We start from the raw sequence: 20,162 nt of genomic DNA, 5'->3' as shown, positions 1-20,162 counted from the left end.
TGTCAGCCTCGAGATTCACTCATCGTCCTTGGGATGTGTGCTGTGGTCTCGGGGCGTGACAAGTTGCATCCAATTTTCGATTTTATGTTAATTGTTCTTTGAGGTTAGTTCAATGCATTTGTATCAAGTTTTTGATTTCTCATTAATTATTTTTTGAAGTTAGTTCAATACAGTTACATCAAATTTATAATTTACCGTTAATTATTCATTTAGGTTAGTTCAGTGCAGTTTCATCCATTTTTCAATGTTTTATTAATTAGTCTTTGAGATTAGTTCATTGCATTTAGATCTAGTTTCCGATTTCATGTTAATAACTCTTTAAGGTTAGTCCAATACATCTGCATCTAGTTTCTAATTATTTGAGGTTAGTTCGATACAATTATATTCGGTTTTTGATTTCCGCTAACTATTCTTTTTTTAAGTTATTTCAATGCATTTGCATTTAGTTTCCGATTTCCCACCAATTATTCTATGAGGTTAGTTCACAACGCTTGCATTCGCTTTTTATTTTATGTTAATTATTTTTTGAATTAAGTTCAATGCATTTGCATCCAATTTTCGGTTTCCCATTAATTATTATTTGAGGTTTTTTTTTATGTATTTTCATACCGTTTCCGATTTTCCGTTAAATATTTTTTTAAAGATTTGCATTCAATTTATAATTTCCCGTTAGTTATTCTCTTTTATTAGTTTAATGCAATTTGCATAAAGTTTCCGATTTCCCATTAATTACTCATTAAGCTCAGTTATGTATTTGAATCCAGTTTTCGATTTTATTATAATTATCCAATGTGGTGTGTAATACAAACTTCCACTGATCCATCTGTAGTGTCCTTGCAAACATGACATAAAAAATAAATTATGCTTAATTTACTATGTGGAATCATCGAAGATTATCCAGTTCCCGATTTTCCGTTAATTATTATTTAAATTATGCATAACTCATTATGTGAAATATTCAAATATTATCTACGAACGGGTGTTGTTATATTAATTATTCTGAAAACTATTTGCAAATATATAAAACTATTATATATTGATATTATATTGATCACTCAACCAATTTTTTTATAACTTGAAAATCTCACTCTCCATTAAAAAAAACATAACTCGCATTTGATAAAACCCTTCAACTTCATTTTGTTGTTTAATAATAGAAGTTTGATTGAAGTTTTATGAGATTGCCTAATAAGAAAAAGTTAATATATATTGAATCTACTCGAATAGCAAGGAGTTTTCAATCATACGGAAAGACATAATATAAACATCATTTTAAATGCAAAACTATACTTATCGAGATATTCCCATAACATATAACCCAACTATATTTTGAGGTTAGTTCAATGCATTTGCATACAGTTTCTGATTTTCCATTATCTATATTTTGAGGTTAGTTCAATGCATTTGCATACAGTTTCTGATTTTCCATTATTTATATTTGAGGTTAGTTCAATGCAGTTGCATCAAATTTTTTATTCCCGTTATTATTTTTTGAGATCAGTTCAATACAGTTGCATCCAGTTTTTGGTTTCTCGTTAATTATTATTTTCGGTTAGTTCAATACATTTGCTTCCAATTTCCTATTAATTGTTCTTTGAGGTTAGTTCAATGCATTTGCATCCAGTTTATGATTTTTCGTTAATTATTATGTGAGATTAGTTTAATGCATTTGCATTCAGTTTCTAATTTTTCGTTTATTATTTGATAAAGTTGCATTTGCATATAGTTTATGATTTCCTGTTAATTATTGTTTGAGGTTAGTTCAATGAATTCACAACCAGTTTCTGATTTTCCGTTAATTATTTATTGAGGTTTTGCATCTAGTGTATTTTTTGAGATTAGTTCAATGCAATTGCACCCGGTTTTCGATTTCTCGTTCATTATTTTTTAAGATTAGTTCCACGCATTTGCATTATGTTTCCAATTTATAATTAATTTTTCTTTGAGGTTAGTTTAATGCAGTTGCATCTAGTTTCCGATTTCTCGTTAATTTAATATTTGAGGGTTAGCTCAATGCATTTGCATCCAGTTTTCGATTTTCCGACAATTATTTTTTTATGTTAGTTTGATGTATTTGTATCCAAGTTTTGATTTTCCATTAATTATTATTTGAGGTTAGTTTAATGCAATTGTATCCATATTTAGATTTTCTATTAATTACTTTTTTAAGATTTGTTTAATGATTGCATTTGCATTCAGTTTCCGATTTTTCGTTAAATATTATTTGAGGTTAGTTCGATATATTTGCATCTAGTTTTTGATTCCCCATTAATTATTTTTTGATGTTAGTTTTATTCAGTATTATACATATTTTAAAATATTTGTCATTATTGTTTTCCCGTTATTATTATTATTATTTTCATTTTATATTATATATTTTGTGATGTTATTTTTTGTATAATTGTTTTTAACTATGTTTTGATGCTGTGTTAAGGATATATTTGAAATAAGCCAGTGTTTTATCATAGACACTAAAATTGTATGATTTGTAACAGAGAATTAGTTTTTACAAATCACATATTTTTTAGTAATTTTTTTTATTTGATCAAATATATAAGAATTGGAACACTAAAAGTGTTTGATTTGTAATAGGAAATTATTTTCTACAAATCATTTATTTTTTAGCATTTTTTTTATTTGATCAAATATATAAAAATTGTAAATGCTTATTCAAACTCTCCAAATATAAGGATTATAAATACACTCAAACTCTTCTATGTTCCATGTGAGGTTCCAGTAAGCTATTAAAAATAATTATCTTTCATATTAGAAAATACTATCTTAGAAAAAAAGGCTCTTAACTCTCATATTAGATATGGAATAAAATGCTAAAATCTCTCTTTAAGTATAAAGTGATATAGAAAATCATCTTTTAAAGGTATCTGCTTTAGTATATAGATAGTAGATAGTAGATAAATATTAAATGTACCCTTTCCGGGCTCAGACGGCCCAATAACGAAATATTGGGCCTGGTTTGGATAACAAGCTGGATTTGTACTAGAAAAGGTGGATTTTGATGAGACCCACCAAACGGTGCCTGGAAGAGAGAAAATGGTGGCAATCTCATTATACAGAGGGAATTTACATAGAGTAGCAGATGTTGGAAGAAGATGGTTAATGCCGAGTCAAAGTATCTCTTTAAAAAAATTAAAATCCCTTTTAAACAAACGTCAAAAGACGCTTTCCCGTATTAAAAAACAAGATGAAGATCAGTGAAAAAGAACCAGTTACAGGAATACATATTTAATCATTGAATCATGCAATCACGTTGTACAACAAAATACATATTTAAGTTCCATTTTGAATCAAACTTCCCTCATATTACTAGTGAGTTGTTAATCTAAACTAAAACTCTCTTGTGCCACTACACTACTGTTTCATTGTGGTTTTCTGCTGTATCCATCTAAGAAGGTGACTTAGGAGCCTTTCGTCTAACATGATTTTTGGTTCAAATTTTAGGAGTTTGTCTTTTGTGATGATATAACACTGTTGATAATAGCTCAAATTAGATGTAGCATTTTTCGTATTTTATGTAGAGAGAAATATATACTATAAAAATAAATAAATAAAAGATTTGCTGGATGATTTGATCCAACTCTTTTATGATTTTATGGATATTGTTCAGATTTGGCAGTTTTAATTGTTAACACGAATGTTATGATTACTGGACTTTTTTCTTCTTTACTTTGTTATGTTTCACAGATTTCATTTCTTTTACCTGCCAGATTAGCAACAACGTGGACTTGCCAAGTGACGAGGAAAAAAAGAAAAATGATTTGGAGCAGAACCTGAAAGTTCAGGTAAGCCCTGTTGCTTTAATATCTGGTTAAAGATGGGATGTTATTGAACTGTATTTCTTCTTTAGGTTGATTATGTTATTGTCTTGGAATTGCTTGGTCTACTTTTGTCTTCTTCTGCTTTTCAAAAAAGCAATCCTGTGTGCTTTGATGACTGTTGGGTGGCTTTACAATGTTAAACAGATTCTGAATACAGAGGAAGAAATTAAGAGGCGGAACAGTATCCAGGCATCACCTGTCGCTCCTCCTATTCCTCAGCAAATGGCAGCTACAACTGACTTGGGGTCAAATCCTAGACCAGCTGTTAATAGGGCAGGTCAAGAAGCTAATTTCTGTGGTGATCTGGAAGGAGAATCAGAGGATGTTTCTAACCCTAATGCACATGCCCGCCATTTTCACAGTACATCTCCGTCTGCATCTTCTCCTCTTAGAAAGCTTTCAAATACCTCACTTCAACATACTGCGGTAATGTTTCTTAGTTATTTCTCATAATAACAATTTAAATTTATTATTCGATCTGCAATTTGGTAGTTAGTACACAACATTTTGTTCCATCCGATGATCCGAAGCTTCTAGGTTTCTTGTACAAAAAATTAATACACAACACCGCTCGCAGACACACACACACAGTGAAACTGGAAAATTTGTTGTGCTGTCATTTAAAGTCAGAAATATTGGCTGTTATTAGATCTAATTATGCTGTTTTTTTATCAGTAAAATATTTAGTGATCTATTAAAACACATAGGATTTGTTGTAGAATCTTTCTCGTTCGTCTTTTTAATGAGACTGGAACAAATGGTTTCACTTAGTTATTTGTTTACTTGCCATTGGAGTACAGCCAGTGGTAAGAGTTGAAACTTTAGACTGGATAAGGGAGAAACAATCGTGGAGATGGAGAGAGAGCTATAATTATAAGGGAGATTTCACACGAGAGAATTATTTTTTTCTTGGACCAAGATTAACGTTTGATGTTAATTGAACTAACCATCTTTAAAAGAAATAAGTGACCCGAAGCCATACAATCAGACGGATCCAACAGTTATCACTGTATGTGTATTTAGAAAATAGTCTCCTATGTGGGTGTGTTGAGAGAGAGACAGTTTTTCAGACTCGTTCAGTTTTGTGCATGATATATATTGCATACATAACAAATGCCATCCTATTTACCTGGTTAGCTAGAATATTTATACCTGATAATAAAGAGCCAATCACATAGCTACAGGAAAGGGAAATGTTGGTACAGGATTTTTTTCAACTTGGGGAATCCTACAAAGATCAAGAATGTACTCACTTTAATTCGTTTAAGGTATACTCACTCTAATTTGTTTGATGTATATTTAGGTTCCGAACACCAATAGGCCAAATTTGGGAGCTACTCAGACCACATCTAGCATGTTTGCAGGTGTAGCATCCAGTCCTTCACGATTTGCTCCCTCTGGGTATCAAGGCCATCCTGCGAATCTGCCCCCATTATCTGTTTCTGGAAATCATTTTACTGCCTCCTCTCCTTCCCCTGCAGCATCAGGCGGCACTTCAGTTTGTAGAGATGCTCGATTGACCAGCCCTTCCTGGAATTAGAGGTGATTTACTGGAATTAGAGGTGATTTTGTTCATAAATTTCATTGTAGGATTCAGTCAGTAGCAATTTAAGTGTGAAATTGGAATGCTTCACATACAGCATTCTACTGCGAATTTGTTGTCAATTTAATGTTGGTCTGCTAGCTTGTTAAACTCCATATGTAAATTTGTTGAATGGAAAGAAGGTTTAGAGTGAATTGTTGATTTTAAACATTTGCTTTTTTCTTTTCCCCCGTTTCTGATTCCTGGTCCGGGTATGCTTGATAAAAATTCCCACTTGAGGGGCAAATATGTAATGGGAAAATATTTTCCCACTTTAAATTTTGCCGGCAAACTACCTAGCAGGATAATAGAGTTTTGTCGCTACTTGTTTCATCACCAGGCAAATGTTGGCAAATCTCATTTGCCAGGTTTGGCGGTGCTTGATAACACAATTTTTGCCATTGGCAAATTCGGCAAATAATTTTTGATCAATTTCAACCCTAGTTTTGATCATTCGCTTCTCTCACTCTCTCTCGCTGTCAAGGTTAGCCTCCTCAACTCTCTCTCCCTCTCTCAATTTTGGTCGAGTCTCTCACACTCTAGAACGTACTTCTCGATCTTTGCAAGCAAGGTTAGCCCTTCCTCTTTCACTATCCAACTTGTTTGAGTATCTGGTAGTGTTTAGCTCTTTTTTTAATGTTAAGCCTTTAGATTCTTGTTTGATTTCTGGTTAAATACCAAGTTTTTGATGTTGCGATTGCTATTATGATGCTGAAATCATGGGATTTCTCGTTTTAGATGTGAAATTGCACTTGTTTTAGTTGAATTGACTAGTGTTTCTTGAAATCTACTTGAGTTCAGCTTGATAAGCTATGTTTTGATGCAGTTTGACGTTTTCTGTAATTTGAAATGTGCTTCATGTTGCAATTGTTATATAGGTAGTGAAATCATGAATTTGTCCTTCTGTTCGTGAGATTTCACTTGAATGGCTAAGTTTTTTATGCAATTTTGATGTTTGTGATACTTTCTCAATGCAAGTTATCAATTTCTTGCTCGCGGGGAGTAATGATTAGTTGAAATTCTATCTTTATTTTTGTTGTGGAATTTAGAGTTCATTCTATAGATACCTTTTTTGATGATTTGTTATTGATTTTGGTATTGTGAGTAAGAGTAAGAGTTCATGAAATGAGTTGTTGAGCAGTTTTGGTTTATTTCTTCCAGATTGGTAAATATGACTGTGAACAACAACAATGAAAATCCTTCCATCCAACAAACAAAATCGGATATCATTTTCGCGTCACTTTCTTCTTACTTATTCTTATTCCCACAATTTTAGACGTCATTTTTTATTGTCTTAAATTCTTGTAAGTAGATATCAGTTCTGAAATTTGTTCAACTGATTCAAAGAATTTCTCACGAAGTAATTTGTTTACCAGCTTGTATTGGTTAAACAGTTTTAGTCCTGTCAATGAAGTGTTTGTTGTAAGAGTAATTATCATTATTTATACACAATGTTGTTTAGTGTATATATAAAATGGTTGTAAGTGTTAGTTTGATTACTTGTTAAATACGTTGTTCAATTAGTTCACCTTTTAAGTTTCTTTTCTCATAGTTATGGCGAGTGGGGAACAAACCCGTTGGTCTCCCATGATGGACGAGATCCTAATTAAGTTGTTGTTGGATTATACTCTAAATGGTATGGGCAGAACATAAAAAAATGGGTGGGAGAGTGAGACCTTGTCCATGGTGACTAGGGAGTTGAATCAAATATTGAACTTGTCAGTTAGGGATGACAATGTGTGCTCTAGGATGAAAACATTGAAGAGAGATTACATAACTGTCAAAGAACTTCTCGAGAGTACTGAGTTTGGTTTTTCATACAACCAACAAACCAAGTGTATTGACGTTGATCGTCAAGCATGGGATGCGTATTTCAGGGTAATTTACTTGACTATCATGTGACAAATTATTACTATGTTTATAACCATAGCATGTTAGAAATTGTTTATTGTTATAGGCATATCCCGTAGCGAGGCACCTAAGAGGGAGGATGTTTCCCTATTTTGCTGAAGCTTGTGTAATTTTTGGGAATGACTACTCATATCATACTCTGAATGTTTGTGAAAGCTTTGGGCCAGTTGTTACTGACACTCCACAAGTTGCGAGTGTACTTGGTGAAAACTTTGGTGATACACAAGTTGAGAGTGTTGAAAGCGTTAGCGGACTTGGTGAACCTTCTAGTGTGGTTGATACTACCCCCTCCCCCCCCCCCCTTCAGTGGAGTATTCATGGCAGTAGACTTCGTAGTTGTTGAAGTTACTTGTTATTTTGTGAATTTCATCTATGTGTTTTAGATATTTTAGAATGAGATTCCTCATGCAATCCGTTAGTGGTGGTGGGTGGGGTTGCTGGGATGTGTGTGGTGTATCGTGTAGGTGTGTCGTGTTGGTGGTGCAAATGTGTGTTGCAGGTGTGTGGAGATGGTTCAGCTACTGGTGTGTGAAGTGTAGGCTGCAGCGTGTTGCTGGTGTGTGATGTTGTTGTGTGTGCTACTGATGTGTGCTGCTAGTGTGTGGGCTGTTGCTGTGTAATTGTGAGGGTTGAGGTGTGCTTATGTGTGTGCCGCGGTGTGCTGCTGTGTGTGAAGTGTGTGCTGCTGCTGTGCGAAGTGTAGGCTGCGCTGTGCTGTTGGTGTGTGCTGTGTGTGAAGTGTGGGCTGCAGATGTGTGGTGTGTAGTGTTGCTGGTGCAGATGTGTGTTGCAGGTGGTGGTGCTGGTGGTTGGGCTGCTAGTGTGTGACTGTTGGCTGTAGTGTGCTACTGGTGTGTGATGCTACAAGAGAAAAAAGAAAGATGACTTCAGGGAGACTACTATGCGAGACTGCAGAAGAGTTCAAGGAGACTGCAGAAGCGTTACTATGCGAGTGATGTGGATTTATTTGCATTGTATTGTTGCTATGCTATTAAGTATTTCCATTCTTGAAATTGTTGTGGTTTTATGAATGTAAAACAGTTGTGTATTTATGAATGTAAAACATTTGTAAACCATTTGGTCACTTTGCTCAATGTAATGGGTGTCTACTGATGCTCTGGAAATTCCATTTGTCTATATATTAGTATCATTTTAGAAATTTAGAATCTCCTTTAGGCTGATTAAGAATATTTACAGAAAGTTTAGGGCGGCTAAATGTGTTAGAGGCAGAAGTAGCTGGAGCTGAATTGGCATGTAATCTGCAGAAGAAGTATCAGCCTAATCAGACACTTATTTTGGGAGATAGTAGATATCTTATGCAACTGCTGAGGAACAATGGAGAAGATGCAGGATGGCAACATAAAGTTAGAGTGATGGATATAGTGTCTTCTTGTAATTCTCTTATTGAGAACTCCCAACAGTTTATGTCAGCCTTTTATTTTCTGTTGTGTTAAGAGGATATTGGGAAAAGGTCAAATTCTCGATACCTTATTAGAGTTTGATGTGAAGGGACGATACCTTGTTAGGGTTTGATGTGAAGGAAAGTGGCTAGTCTAGTAATTATCTCATTAAACTCTAACCTTCTCATTCATTGATACCTCAGGCACAAAGCAAATACTTGGATTTCAATATATGTGACTTCTCATTTGGTATTTGGTTGTTGAATCTGCAGAACACTTTTGCATTACTGTGGCAGTTCGTCAGTGGTTTGAACTAGCTGTGCATGGGATGATGGGCTCATACTCATTTTCTGCAAAATTTGATATTTCAACCTCTTCTGTTATATGACTTTGTTCGACATTCGGATTGGTAATGGCCGTGCCCACCCTGCCTTGTCCATGTACTGGCTTACTGGGTGCTGAGTACAGACTACACTGTTATGTTTGCTAAAAATTTGCAATACACTATAGTCCACCTGGAAAATAAAATATAACACTCCAATTCACTGGTTCTGACTGAAGCCGACTTGGATGTTTCCAGAACAAATTCTGTTTTGGTGCAAGGCATTTAGCATAAGCATGAAGTAGATCTGTTAATTTTGGCAACTTAGTCAGTGCAAGGCCTATCTAGATCTGTGAGTTTGTGCACTAAACAATTCTGTTTAAATTTTTTCAGTAAATGGGTGGATCTTGACAAAGTTTATACACCTAAAATTCAACAATGTTCCCAGTTTGGAGAGAAGAAAAATTCCCAGGTGAATGTTGAATATTCTCGTGCCCTGAAACTACTCTTCACCAGTTCAGATAATCTGTGCCGAAAATAACATTTATACTTGTATAAACAAGATATAGTATAACGCACTCCAGCAAACACTAACGAACATTCACCAACTCAACATCAAACAAAAGCCACGCATTTGGTGGTATTGCAGGAGGTGATCCCTGCGATCCGTATCTGCATCACGGAGAGGATAACGTGGGATATTTAGTGTCAAGCTATATGAACAAATATAACAAGAAGAAAAACTAAAAAACTAAAAAAGTCAGATAAATACATACCCCATTGATGGTGGAATTGTCAGCCTTCTCTTGTCAGTTGTCACCAATCCGCATACCTGAGGATGAGAGTTCAAAATATTAAACAACTTCTTCATAGAAAAAAGAAACCAATAACAAGTTTGTTTAAATAGTCAACAAGAATTAGTACCATTAACACCAACATCCCACCCCTTAATAACTTCTTCCGTTTGAGCATTACCTTCTTTCTGGTCATCATTTATGCTATCTCCGCTACTTTTCCCCCTCTTTAGTTCTTTCTTTCTTTTTCTTCTTCTTCGGCTTTTCAAAATTTTCTTGTCCAGCCTCCAAAGAATCCACAGCAGAATCATTTCGATTTTCTGTTCCATAGATTAAAAGTGGCACATGCGAGACAAAAGCTTCATAAATACATGCATTTTTAAGCTACTCATAATTAGGAAATTGAGACAAACTGCCTTTAAAAGAGCTCCATTTAATTTGCTTTAGGAATTATTCACACCATTAAAAACTGCATCTATTCCCTCCACTACACATACTGGACAATAAAATAATAAGTAGATACCTATATCTTGTCATTCATATTTCATATGATTCAGACTAATAATAAAATACCTGAACTGCAAGAACCGCACGATCTATCCAACAAAAGCAAAAACATAACAAACAATACTAATTGAATTGGAAATCATTCATTAATCAAAATCAAACACAAAACAATACAAGCATCATGACTAACTGGAACTAAGTATCAGAGGAATTGATATTAGACATGAAAACAGTAGTTTGTCTTTTTCAAAAACTATTTGCTTATGTACTAAAAGAACTTAGGCTTAATTTTCCAGTGTTTATGCTGTCAATTTTGAAATAGTTAAAATGTTACAACTTAAAAGTAAGCAAGCGTAGTTAAAGACTTGGTTGTAACCTTAAGTTCTATTTGATCACAGTCACTGGCGTTACGAGAAACTAGCTGCCACCTCAAAACTCAAAACTCAAAACTTGAACATTTTCCTAAAGCTAGAAAATCCTACAATCCAAAAACTTGTCTAAGCTTCCTTGGCTTGGATGTTGTTATATCCATGCACTAAAAACCTATACAGAAACTGCATTGTGAAAAATTTCTCCAAACTTATTCACACTGCACAACATGAACACTTTAACTTCAAGCATCATGACTAACTGGAACTATGAAAGAGACATTTGTGAAGATGGACATTTGTGAGAATATGAAAGAGAAAAACAATATAACAGACATTACCGTGCACCAAGCAAAATGTCTATTTTTTTTTTCAAGAGACATCTCTACGGTCAGTCGGATTATTTTTCAAAATATGGCCATCTTAGAACAAATTAGGCTATTTGAAAGTTTTGACTTAGTCCGAGAGTGTTAAAAATCAGTATTGACTCTGGACTCGGGTGTAAAAATTCTTTTTGTGCCTTGTTATTCTTTTTTGGTATGACACATTGACACCAGGTGACCAGTAGACCAATACGCACTAGTAGAAGAATACTATGCGTCTATGCACCAATATGGCAACCAACCAGTAATTATCTGTGACACTGAAACTCGAAGTTCGTATTGCAACATTGTTGGAAAAATTGCACAATAATACTAAGTATCAGAAATTTAGATAAACAAAAATAAAAGAAAATATAATGGAACAATAGCAAATCCATACTTGATTAATTGGAGAATACAGATTTCAAAAAATCAATCTAGCACATACAACACGAAATTGGACTTGTAGCTAAAAATTGGATCAATAGCAAACAATGGATATGGATGGTATTGTGCTAGTAGATCGAGTTTTCAAGAATGAAAATACATATGCAGCATCACCATTAAAATTTGAGATAGAGAGAGTGAAAATATCAATTTGTCAACGGAAAAATGGGTTATCAAGCAGGGCCGAAGTGATTTAAAGAGTTTCCTTTACACTTCAGTTTTAAAAGTCAATACTTGATAAGATTAAATGACCTAAATTTTAGGTAAACTTTAGGTACTGATTAAATGACCTAAAATAAAAGAACCTATCGGATTGCCTAATGATCGTGAAAGGGTTTCCTGGTTACTCTATTTAATTTTTTGACCAAGAAAAAGAAGCGTTAGTCAATTCTCGCTGTCTCACCGACAAGTTAAGAGAGTGTGATTCTTATGCACGTTGACCTAATCATACTTGTGGCTCTGGGGAAAGTGTTGGGACAATGGTTGAACTTCGAATTGAATCAACTGACCCCCCACAAATCTGTTTACAAACTAAATCTGAATGCTGGACTGGATGTGGCTGGAACCAGGAAGTAGGTTCGAGTAATCGAGTGTGCATGGAGATTATCATACCAAATTTATAAGCTCGTTATTGAACAGTATAAAAAATCTTTATAATTTTTTGAATAGTATATCACGAAATATTATGGATGATGTGATTTTTGAGCAGCGAATTTTGTAGTTCCCAGGATTGTTATCCACAGTTGGTGACTCAGTGAATATACCCAATTCTGATTCACATGCTTGTGTCAGTCTTCTTCTCATAATAAATCTTTGGCAACGGAAATAAATTCTTTGATTAATAACTTTTGCCGTGAACGAGGACTAATCTTTTTGTTTTGACGTTCAGTAATGGACAAATGGACATGGATCAATAAATGCACCCAATCACATCTTCCTGTCTTATTACTTGAAAGGAATTGTTAATTTGCTAAGATCCATAACCTCCCATGTTAGAAAAAATAGTTATCTATATTCTGGTCTAACACTCACCAACAGACTCATACAGCTCCCATCCTTCCCCCTTCAGAGACACATTCCTCTCCTCTTTCCCTCTTTCTCAAAGCACATGATAACCCCACATGGCACTAAGGAGGAGTTTAACAACTTCAGATGCCAAGAAGAAATCTTCATCATCCATGGATCCCACTTTCAAGAACCACACTTCACTCACTAATAACACTACCAAAACACCAGTTCCAGTTCCAGATCCAATCCATTCTTTTACACTCAACAAAATGAAAACTCACTTCTTCCCAAAAAAAACTTCTGCTAACAAACCCCGTACTCATTCTCATACTTTATCATCTTCATTTATGACCTCAGATCCGCCTGGTATCCCCACCTACTTGCAAACTTGTAAATCTCTTACACTGTCCACAAATTCTGATGCTTCTTTCTTGAAACAATCCCTCCACCAACAACAAAAGCATTCACGACCACAACAACCACCCAAGAAGCAAATCACTATGGTGATGGAAAAACAGAAACCAGAGAAAGAGAGAGACAATATAAAAGTCAAGAATGTATCAAAAGAAGGAAGAGTTGTAGTAGTACAAGAACAAGAAGAACCAAAGAGAATGTCTATATCTCTAGAAGAACCAAAGAGACCATCTATATCTCTTGTTAGTATTGGCGGTAGAAGGAAGTCATTTTGTGATTCAAAGATGGAGTTGAAAGAGTTCTTCTCTAGTGTCTTTGCTAGAATTGTAGCAGTTGATATGCCTCCATTTATGCAGATCCATGCTGTCAATTGTGCACGTAAGACACATGATAGCTTAGAGAAGCCTTCTTCCAAGATCTTAGCTTGCACTCTCAAGAAGGTAACAGCCAAGTAACCGTAAAACTTGAACAGTTGTGTTTAATTAGTCAAAATCAAGTCGGAGTTTAGTCAAAATCAACTGTACTTGTTGACGAGGGGCTTTTGATGATTTTGATTTTTCAGGAATTTGATGGTGTCTACGGACCTGCATGGCATTGTATAGTTGGGACCAGTTTTGGATCGTTTGTGACGCATTCAGTAGGTGGGTTTTTGTACTTTTCAATAGACAACAAGTTGTATTTTCTCTTGTTTAAGACGACTGTACAAAAAGCAGATTGAATTTGTAAGCTTTAGTGATTTTTCGAAGTTTTGAAATTATAAGCTTCAATGATTTTTGGATGTACCTTATAGTTTGTTAGTTTTGTTACATTGTTTTTAGCTCTAGAAAGTATGTAGGAGGCTTGTTGAATTTGTGTCTCTCCCATTTTGTGAAGAAAAAATTGATGTTTTGTAACATGAACTTTCACGTTTTTATCACTTTAGACCTTGAATTTTTTTTTTCGAATGATTTAGGCCACCCAATTTTCAATCACTTTGGGCCACCGTTACAAAATGTGCCTACATGGCTAATCGAATAGGGGACACATCATCACCACATCAACCTTCCATTAGTACACATCAGCACCACATCAGCTTCCGTTAGTACATATAGGTTCTTGTTTGTACACGGGCATGAATAGTAACGGTGACTCAAAGTGAAACTTTCAATAAAGTTGGTGGCCTAAATCATTCAAAAAAAATCATAGCCTAAAGTCCTAAACTGATAAAAACGTGAAAGTTCATGGTACAAAATGGCAATTTTTTCTTTTGTGAAAGGTCCCTTTTATGGGACTATCAAGCCTTCATCTGATTTCTCTAGCAATTATTCTAGATTGGTGGTGGGTGCTACAGCCCTATTTGATACTTCTGACCTTTTGGTTACTCTGGTATAAAGTGAGTATGCATGTTAAGTATGTTTCAAAGATGAACAAATGACTCAATTGTGTAGTTTCGTTTGTAAGTAGGTTCTCACTTTTAGACTGTAGTTATTAAGTCTACAAAACAATCATTCGCCACAATATTACCGTTCAGATCAGTACAATTCACACTCTCTTATAGCAACCACTCCAGCATTTCGTGCTCGGGGCAAAGTAAAATCCTGGCTTTACCCTGCCTCTCTGTAAGCATTTATCTCCTAAAATAATAACAAACTAGAGACAATTTTCAGTATGCACAATCTCTAGCTAGAAAGTATTGCTGACTATGCAATCCGGTGAAAGTAGCCCTAGTAGATTAAGTCTCAGTAGTGGCAAATGACTTGGGCATGCAGCAAGAAGAGCAGGACCTTCAATTCAACAAATGACAAATTGACAATGGCATTCATATCATTATCAACATTAAGAGTTATGACGATGAGAATTAAGGGTTCTAATGGATTGATGGATGTAACAACGGTGACACAGAACGAACCACTGTTGCACTGTGTTGTCATAAACGAGACTCGATTTCCATGACTATCAGCCAAGCCATAAATTTCTACAATATCTGGAACTGGAACTATATATATATATAGTTCAGTTGCATCTTTGGCGCGCAAGAAACAAGAAAACGAGTTCGATAGAATCCTTACTCCAGCACACAGACCTTCACGCCTTCTCAAAAGGTCCTTCATCACTCAATTGAGCGGTGCATCCAGTCCATACTTTCTTTTTTTCGCTAATGTTCCACTGTTCCAGTTCATATTTATGAAGCCACATGTGTTTTTTTATCATATACACGTTAAATAGTACTTTCTTGCGTTCTTCTATTATCAAATCCTCTTCTGTCACGAAATATCTCATCCACGGCTCGTATTCTGGATCCTCCTCATCGTTGTACATGTCTTCTGGGTCGATATCAATGAAATACTTGTTATCTGGTTCCACCATCGTATTGGTGTTAGTGTGGCCATTGGAGTCAGCAATAGGATTGTCAATGTTCAGCTCTTCATTTCTTGGCCTATGTTCGATCGATCAGCTCTTCCATTCTTGACCTGAAGTAACTTGGAACAATTTCATGAGGTTAGACTAGACTTCACCTCGTTTCGAAGATTTGCAAATTTGGCATTCTCCGTTCAAGCTGGTAAATATGGATCGCCTACCCACCTCTTACTCGCAGATGGATTTAGCCAACAGATAGAGATCACTGAGTCGTGCAGTGGTATTTTAATAAGAAGGTGGAGACATGCATCTTCGATGTCCTTAACAACCTGTCGAATCAGTCCCACATCCCACTCTTTGTAAATCAACAAGGATTGCATAGCTTCTTGCGGAGATGAAGTAACACCACAATCGTGATATCGCCCAACTAAGAATTTTCTACCTTCCTCCTAAAATCTATAGGACTTTGTTCCTAAAACAAAAACGTTATGGGTCCACTTAGTAGAGTCCATAAAAAGTTAGCCCATTAGAGAATTGGACAAAGACTAGATCATGGACTCTAGTTGGGAAGATAAATGTTGTTCACTTACAAAGTTACAATGGATTTATGAACTTATTATCACTGAGATCCGTTTGAAAGCATCAGGAAGAAAAAAAAAATAGTGATTTCTGATTCATCTTCGTGATTTTATTGATATTATAAAATATGATAGGGAAAAAATGGATTCTGCATCTTAGGAAATATTATCTTTGGAGCTTGTACAGAAAGCCAACACGCAAACTCAATTAAATCGACAATTTAACATGACATAAATTTTGGACGTGAGTACATGACACAACTAGATGTCCACAATGTTCCCATGTTCCATAGTCATTCAACATCTGTTATGGCACTTACCTGTTTGAGATCATGTTTTGAAATACTGTCGTGAAGACTAGACAGTTTAAAACGTCAATTAGTTTTATATTCTCACAAGGCGCGCCTCTCACTTTTTTTTTTTTTTTATATTCTCACATGGGAGCCTCTCACTTAAGTTGGGCAAATGAAATTATGACTTATGAATGAAATTCCCAGTAACGATTTAACAGAGGAATCTTGTTGATTGTTCCCAATTAATTTTAACCAAGCACAAACAAACAATTATCTATGGAAATCAAAATAAAAAATAAAACGAGACGAGGCACAATTTTTTTTTATGGTAAATCCAATCACTATGAAACATTCACCTCACTACCTATTTCAGGTAGTGAGATAAAAATCCACTACATAAATCAACCGGTTACAAAATAAGAATACTCACAACGGGATCAAGTCCCATAATAACCCGAATATTGTTATCTTCAATATTGCAACATTTCGCCTCCTATCATAGGAATAAGATTTATTCCTTCTTTTTGCAGGAACCACCAACAATAAACAAAAGTCTGAGAAATGCTCAACTGTAGTGCCCCGATTTTCCCAGACAATTGAATATTTATATAAAATAGCTTAATCCAAATATTCAACCGTCTGATAAACCAAGACGTGAGCGGGTTTGACTCACGTGAGTCTAACTAGAACTAAACTATAAAACACCCTTTGAACATCGCGTTCAAATAAATTTTGACAAAATTTCCTCTATATTTTCAACATTTCATAAATTTACAACCTGTCATAACCTGAAATCAATAATATACTTCCATTTAATATATTAAAATCTCACCGTAAACCCAACTACTAAAAGATATTGATTCGTGGCACCGACTACTTAACCATCTCGACAAATGTCAGTTAAATCAAGTAGTTGCAGCGCCCCGAAACCAATCTCTTACTCTAGAATAGCCTTTTACACTTGGAACGTTCATCAACGTCATAATTTCTACCTAATGGATGCATTCTAATATGGATTCATTCTTAAAGACAGTAAAGAAATAATAATTTATTACAACACGCTCTTAGAATGAATAAATTTGAAATTAAAATAAATAGGTAAAGGAATCGTTGTATCACTCAGATCGAGTGCGCTTCATTCACGTTAAATTGTTCTTAACTTGCCCGTACGCCTTTTCTTGTTTTATGGGAGCATCCCTTTAGCTGCTTAATACCACTTACCGTTTCCTTATTAAATCCTTGTAAGTGCATCGATTAACATAATCTCAAAAAAAAAAAAAAAAAAACGTTAGTATTCAATATAATTCAATATATTCATGCATAACACATACAATTATATATTTCTCATGCCCAACTTCAACAGCGATAAAAGAATATTACTGATGTAGATTAAACTGGCGGAAGCTTCAGTTTATCAAATCTACTATTGAATTAAACAAAACAACTAAAACTAAAACTAATATTTATTTCTCTCTGAAATATTCTTAATAACACAACTCCTCTCAACCCTAATTACAAGCCCATTATTTATACTAATCCTAAAAACTATAAACCAATAGGAACACGACATGTGTCAACAACTAAAATAAAATAACTAAATTAGTGGGCACGCGGCCCATGGGCTTGACCATACTGATATCCGCATCACTCTCCCCAAGTTGAAAGAGTTTGTCCACAAACTACAATGGTGGTGCATTAGAAGCGGAAAAAGCGATAACGCTTCATCTTTGGAAATCTGAACAATGTGTCGTCGGTGGTTTCTCAAGAACCTCTCAAATCGTCGCCGCCTTCCTTCGCGAATAAAGCATGTTTTTTTTCTTTGGGCATTCAGCAGCCATGTGGCCAATAACACCACACTCAAAACACTTCCTAGATGCAGAAAATGCACTGACAGGATGAACTGTAGTAGAGACAGTACTAACAGGTGATAGACCAACAGAAGATGATGATGAATTGGACGACTTGTGGAGATTTTCTTACTTTCTAGCATAAGTAACTGCATTTTCCATGGTTTGAATATCAATAAAGGACAAATCAGTTTGAATGCGTTTCTGTAAGCCATTGACATATCTATGGACCTTGAATTCTTCGGTCTTAGTCATATTTAGGCCAGTGCATAGCAGATTGAAAGCTTCGGTGTATTCTTGAACAGTAGACAAGTTTTGCCACAAATTATGTAGGCGATTAAACAAATCATGCTCATAATTATTAGGAACAAACTCTTTGTGCAATGCTCGTTTCATCTTAGACCAATGCTACACCAATTTCTTGCCCTTAACAATGCAACCTCTTTGGTATTCATCCCACCATACCTGCCCCTAATTTTGTAGCTACTAGTTGAACACACTTGACACCCGAAATACCCTTGTATTCAAAAATCTTTTCAATTCAAGTCAACCAATCCACAAACACATCAGCATCCATCTTCCCATCAAACTCAGGTACATCAATCTTAATATCACCATGGTTATTTTTTTCTAACAAACAAATTAAACGATCAACAGTATTTAAATCAGTAGGTACACGGTTAGCAGTTATAGGTGCACTGTCGTCTGAAGAATCACTGTCAGAAGAAAGAGAGAGAGTATCACTAGCATGTCGCCTGAGTGGTGGTGGAGGAAGTTGAGCTTGCCTAGCTTGCCAAGGGGGAACATGTTGAGTATGAGGTGGCCGACCACCCCTACCTCTATTTGCACCGACATGACCACGTCCTCTAGGAACCATGCCATAACCAACACCCAAGTGGTTTGGCTGAATAAAAGGACCCTCCTGCATATTATTTACTGGCGGTAGACTGTATAGCTGATGTTGGCCCACAGGTTGCACTTGCGGTTGTATAATAACATGTTGTCTCTGATAGGGAACAAATCGCTCCAATGGTTGGAGTTGTGGTAAACTTGGTACAAAATTAGGTCTTCCCCCACGCTGAGGAGGAATAACAGCTGGAAGATTAAAAGGTTCACGAACTAATGGAGGAACCTCGACTGGTTGGTCATGTTGGAGCCATTGTTCAACTCGTTTCTAGTCTGCTGTTGCAACTGTATCAGTAAGACCTAGGTGAGGAGTCGAGTGACCAGACCAAACATCAAAAGGATGCAGTGGTTGGTACTGGTCTGCAACCTGTTCTAGCAAGACAATATATGTGGGTGCTGGAATTACTGTAGTGCCTGCAGGTGCAATAGTAGTGACCAAGGTAGGAGGCAAGAGTACTGTAGTCACAATAGGCGCACCCACCACTTCAAGACCCTGCGGCGCTGAAGCAGTCTATAACCTAGAAAATTCTTGTTGAGGATAGCTTGGCATAAGCGCATATCCCAGATTAGGGTTAGGCGCATACTGTGGCACAGATTGATACTGACTAGGATTCTAAGACTGATAATAAGGAGAATAACCCTGATACATCATCAGCTGCTGATAGAGATCAGGATAATAGCCGAATGACATAGAAACTGGCGGTGTCTGAAAACTTTGAGAAGGCGCTATTAATGGTGAAACCTGTGATGGCTACTGAAAAGGTAAACTAATTTATGGAGAAACCCTAGAATTTTGTTGTTGAGCGGCTAGAAGCGCATTCAAGGCTTCTTGCATAGCTTCAAACTTTGCATTCAAACCCTGATAATTTTCTTCTAGGTGTTCCATCTCTGGTTTCTTGATATACGGCAAAATATTAAAACTTTGATCTTGAAAGAAGACAAAGACATAAAATTAATTTTCGGATGAACAGTAACGCGATGAATAATAATGCGTGAATAGTGTTCACGATGAATAGTAACACGGAAAATTAAAAACGAATAAGAAAAAAGAAAATTGGATTTTACTCGGGAACGATTCGTGTTCCGATACCAAATGATGTAGATTAAATTGGCGGAAGCTTTAGTTTATCAAATCTACTCTTGAATTAAACAAAACAGCTAAAACTAAAACAAATTTTTATTTCTCTATGAAATATTCTTAATAACACAACTCTCCTCAACCCTAATTACAAGCCCATTATTTATACTAA

General features: G+C 35.5%; 2 protein-coding genes and 1 long non-coding RNA gene across 6 annotated transcripts; 2 read left to right on the top strand and 1 right to left on the bottom strand.

Annotated features, from left to right (window-relative positions):
• Positions 1–3,220: 3,220 nt before the first annotated feature.
• LOC147502623 (uncharacterized) lies at positions 3,221–8,488 on the top strand. Its single transcript, XM_086607453.1, has 5 exons — positions 3,221–3,327; positions 3,726–3,800; positions 3,981–4,262; positions 5,140–5,989; positions 7,376–8,488. The coding sequence occupies exons 3-4, from the start codon at positions 4,059–4,061 to the stop codon at positions 5,374–5,376; spliced, it is 441 nt and encodes a 146-aa protein (XP_086463579.1). The 5' UTR covers positions 3,221–3,327; positions 3,726–3,800; positions 3,981–4,058; the 3' UTR covers positions 5,377–5,989; positions 7,376–8,488.
• A 669-nt stretch (positions 8,489–9,157) lies between these two features.
• On the bottom strand, positions 9,158–11,212 carry LOC147502622 (uncharacterized). Of its 4 annotated transcripts, none has more exons than XR_015221768.1 (4): positions 11,062–11,212; positions 9,976–10,165; positions 9,828–9,883; positions 9,158–9,723 (listed from the first exon to the last, which is right to left on the bottom strand). It is a non-coding gene; the product is annotated as an uncharacterized LOC147502622 (long non-coding RNA). The 4 variants fall into 4 exon arrangements; XR_015221767.1 differs by lacking the exon at positions 11,062–11,212 and adding an exon at positions 10,729–10,945; XR_015221766.1 differs by lacking the exon at positions 11,062–11,212 and adding an exon at positions 10,419–10,663.
• A 1,307-nt stretch (positions 11,213–12,519) lies between these two features.
• Positions 12,520–13,735, top strand: LOC147502621 (uncharacterized). The gene is made up of 2 exons (XM_086603883.1): positions 12,520–13,391; positions 13,514–13,735. Exons 1-2 carry the CDS (start codon positions 12,651–12,653, stop codon positions 13,667–13,669), a joined length of 897 nt encoding a protein of 298 aa, XP_086460009.1. The 5' UTR covers positions 12,520–12,650; the 3' UTR covers positions 13,670–13,735.
• Positions 13,736–20,162: the final 6,427 nt, after the last annotated feature.

Source organism: Coptis chinensis, chromosome 4 (genome assembly GCF_015680905.1).
Source record: "Coptis chinensis isolate HL-2020 chromosome 4, ASM1568090v1, whole genome shotgun sequence".
In the NCBI taxonomy this organism is placed as follows: domain Eukaryota; kingdom Viridiplantae; phylum Streptophyta; class Magnoliopsida; order Ranunculales; family Ranunculaceae; genus Coptis; species Coptis chinensis.
The sequence above is the reverse complement of the archived record's forward strand: the minus strand, read 5'-3'. Positions and strand labels throughout refer to the sequence as shown.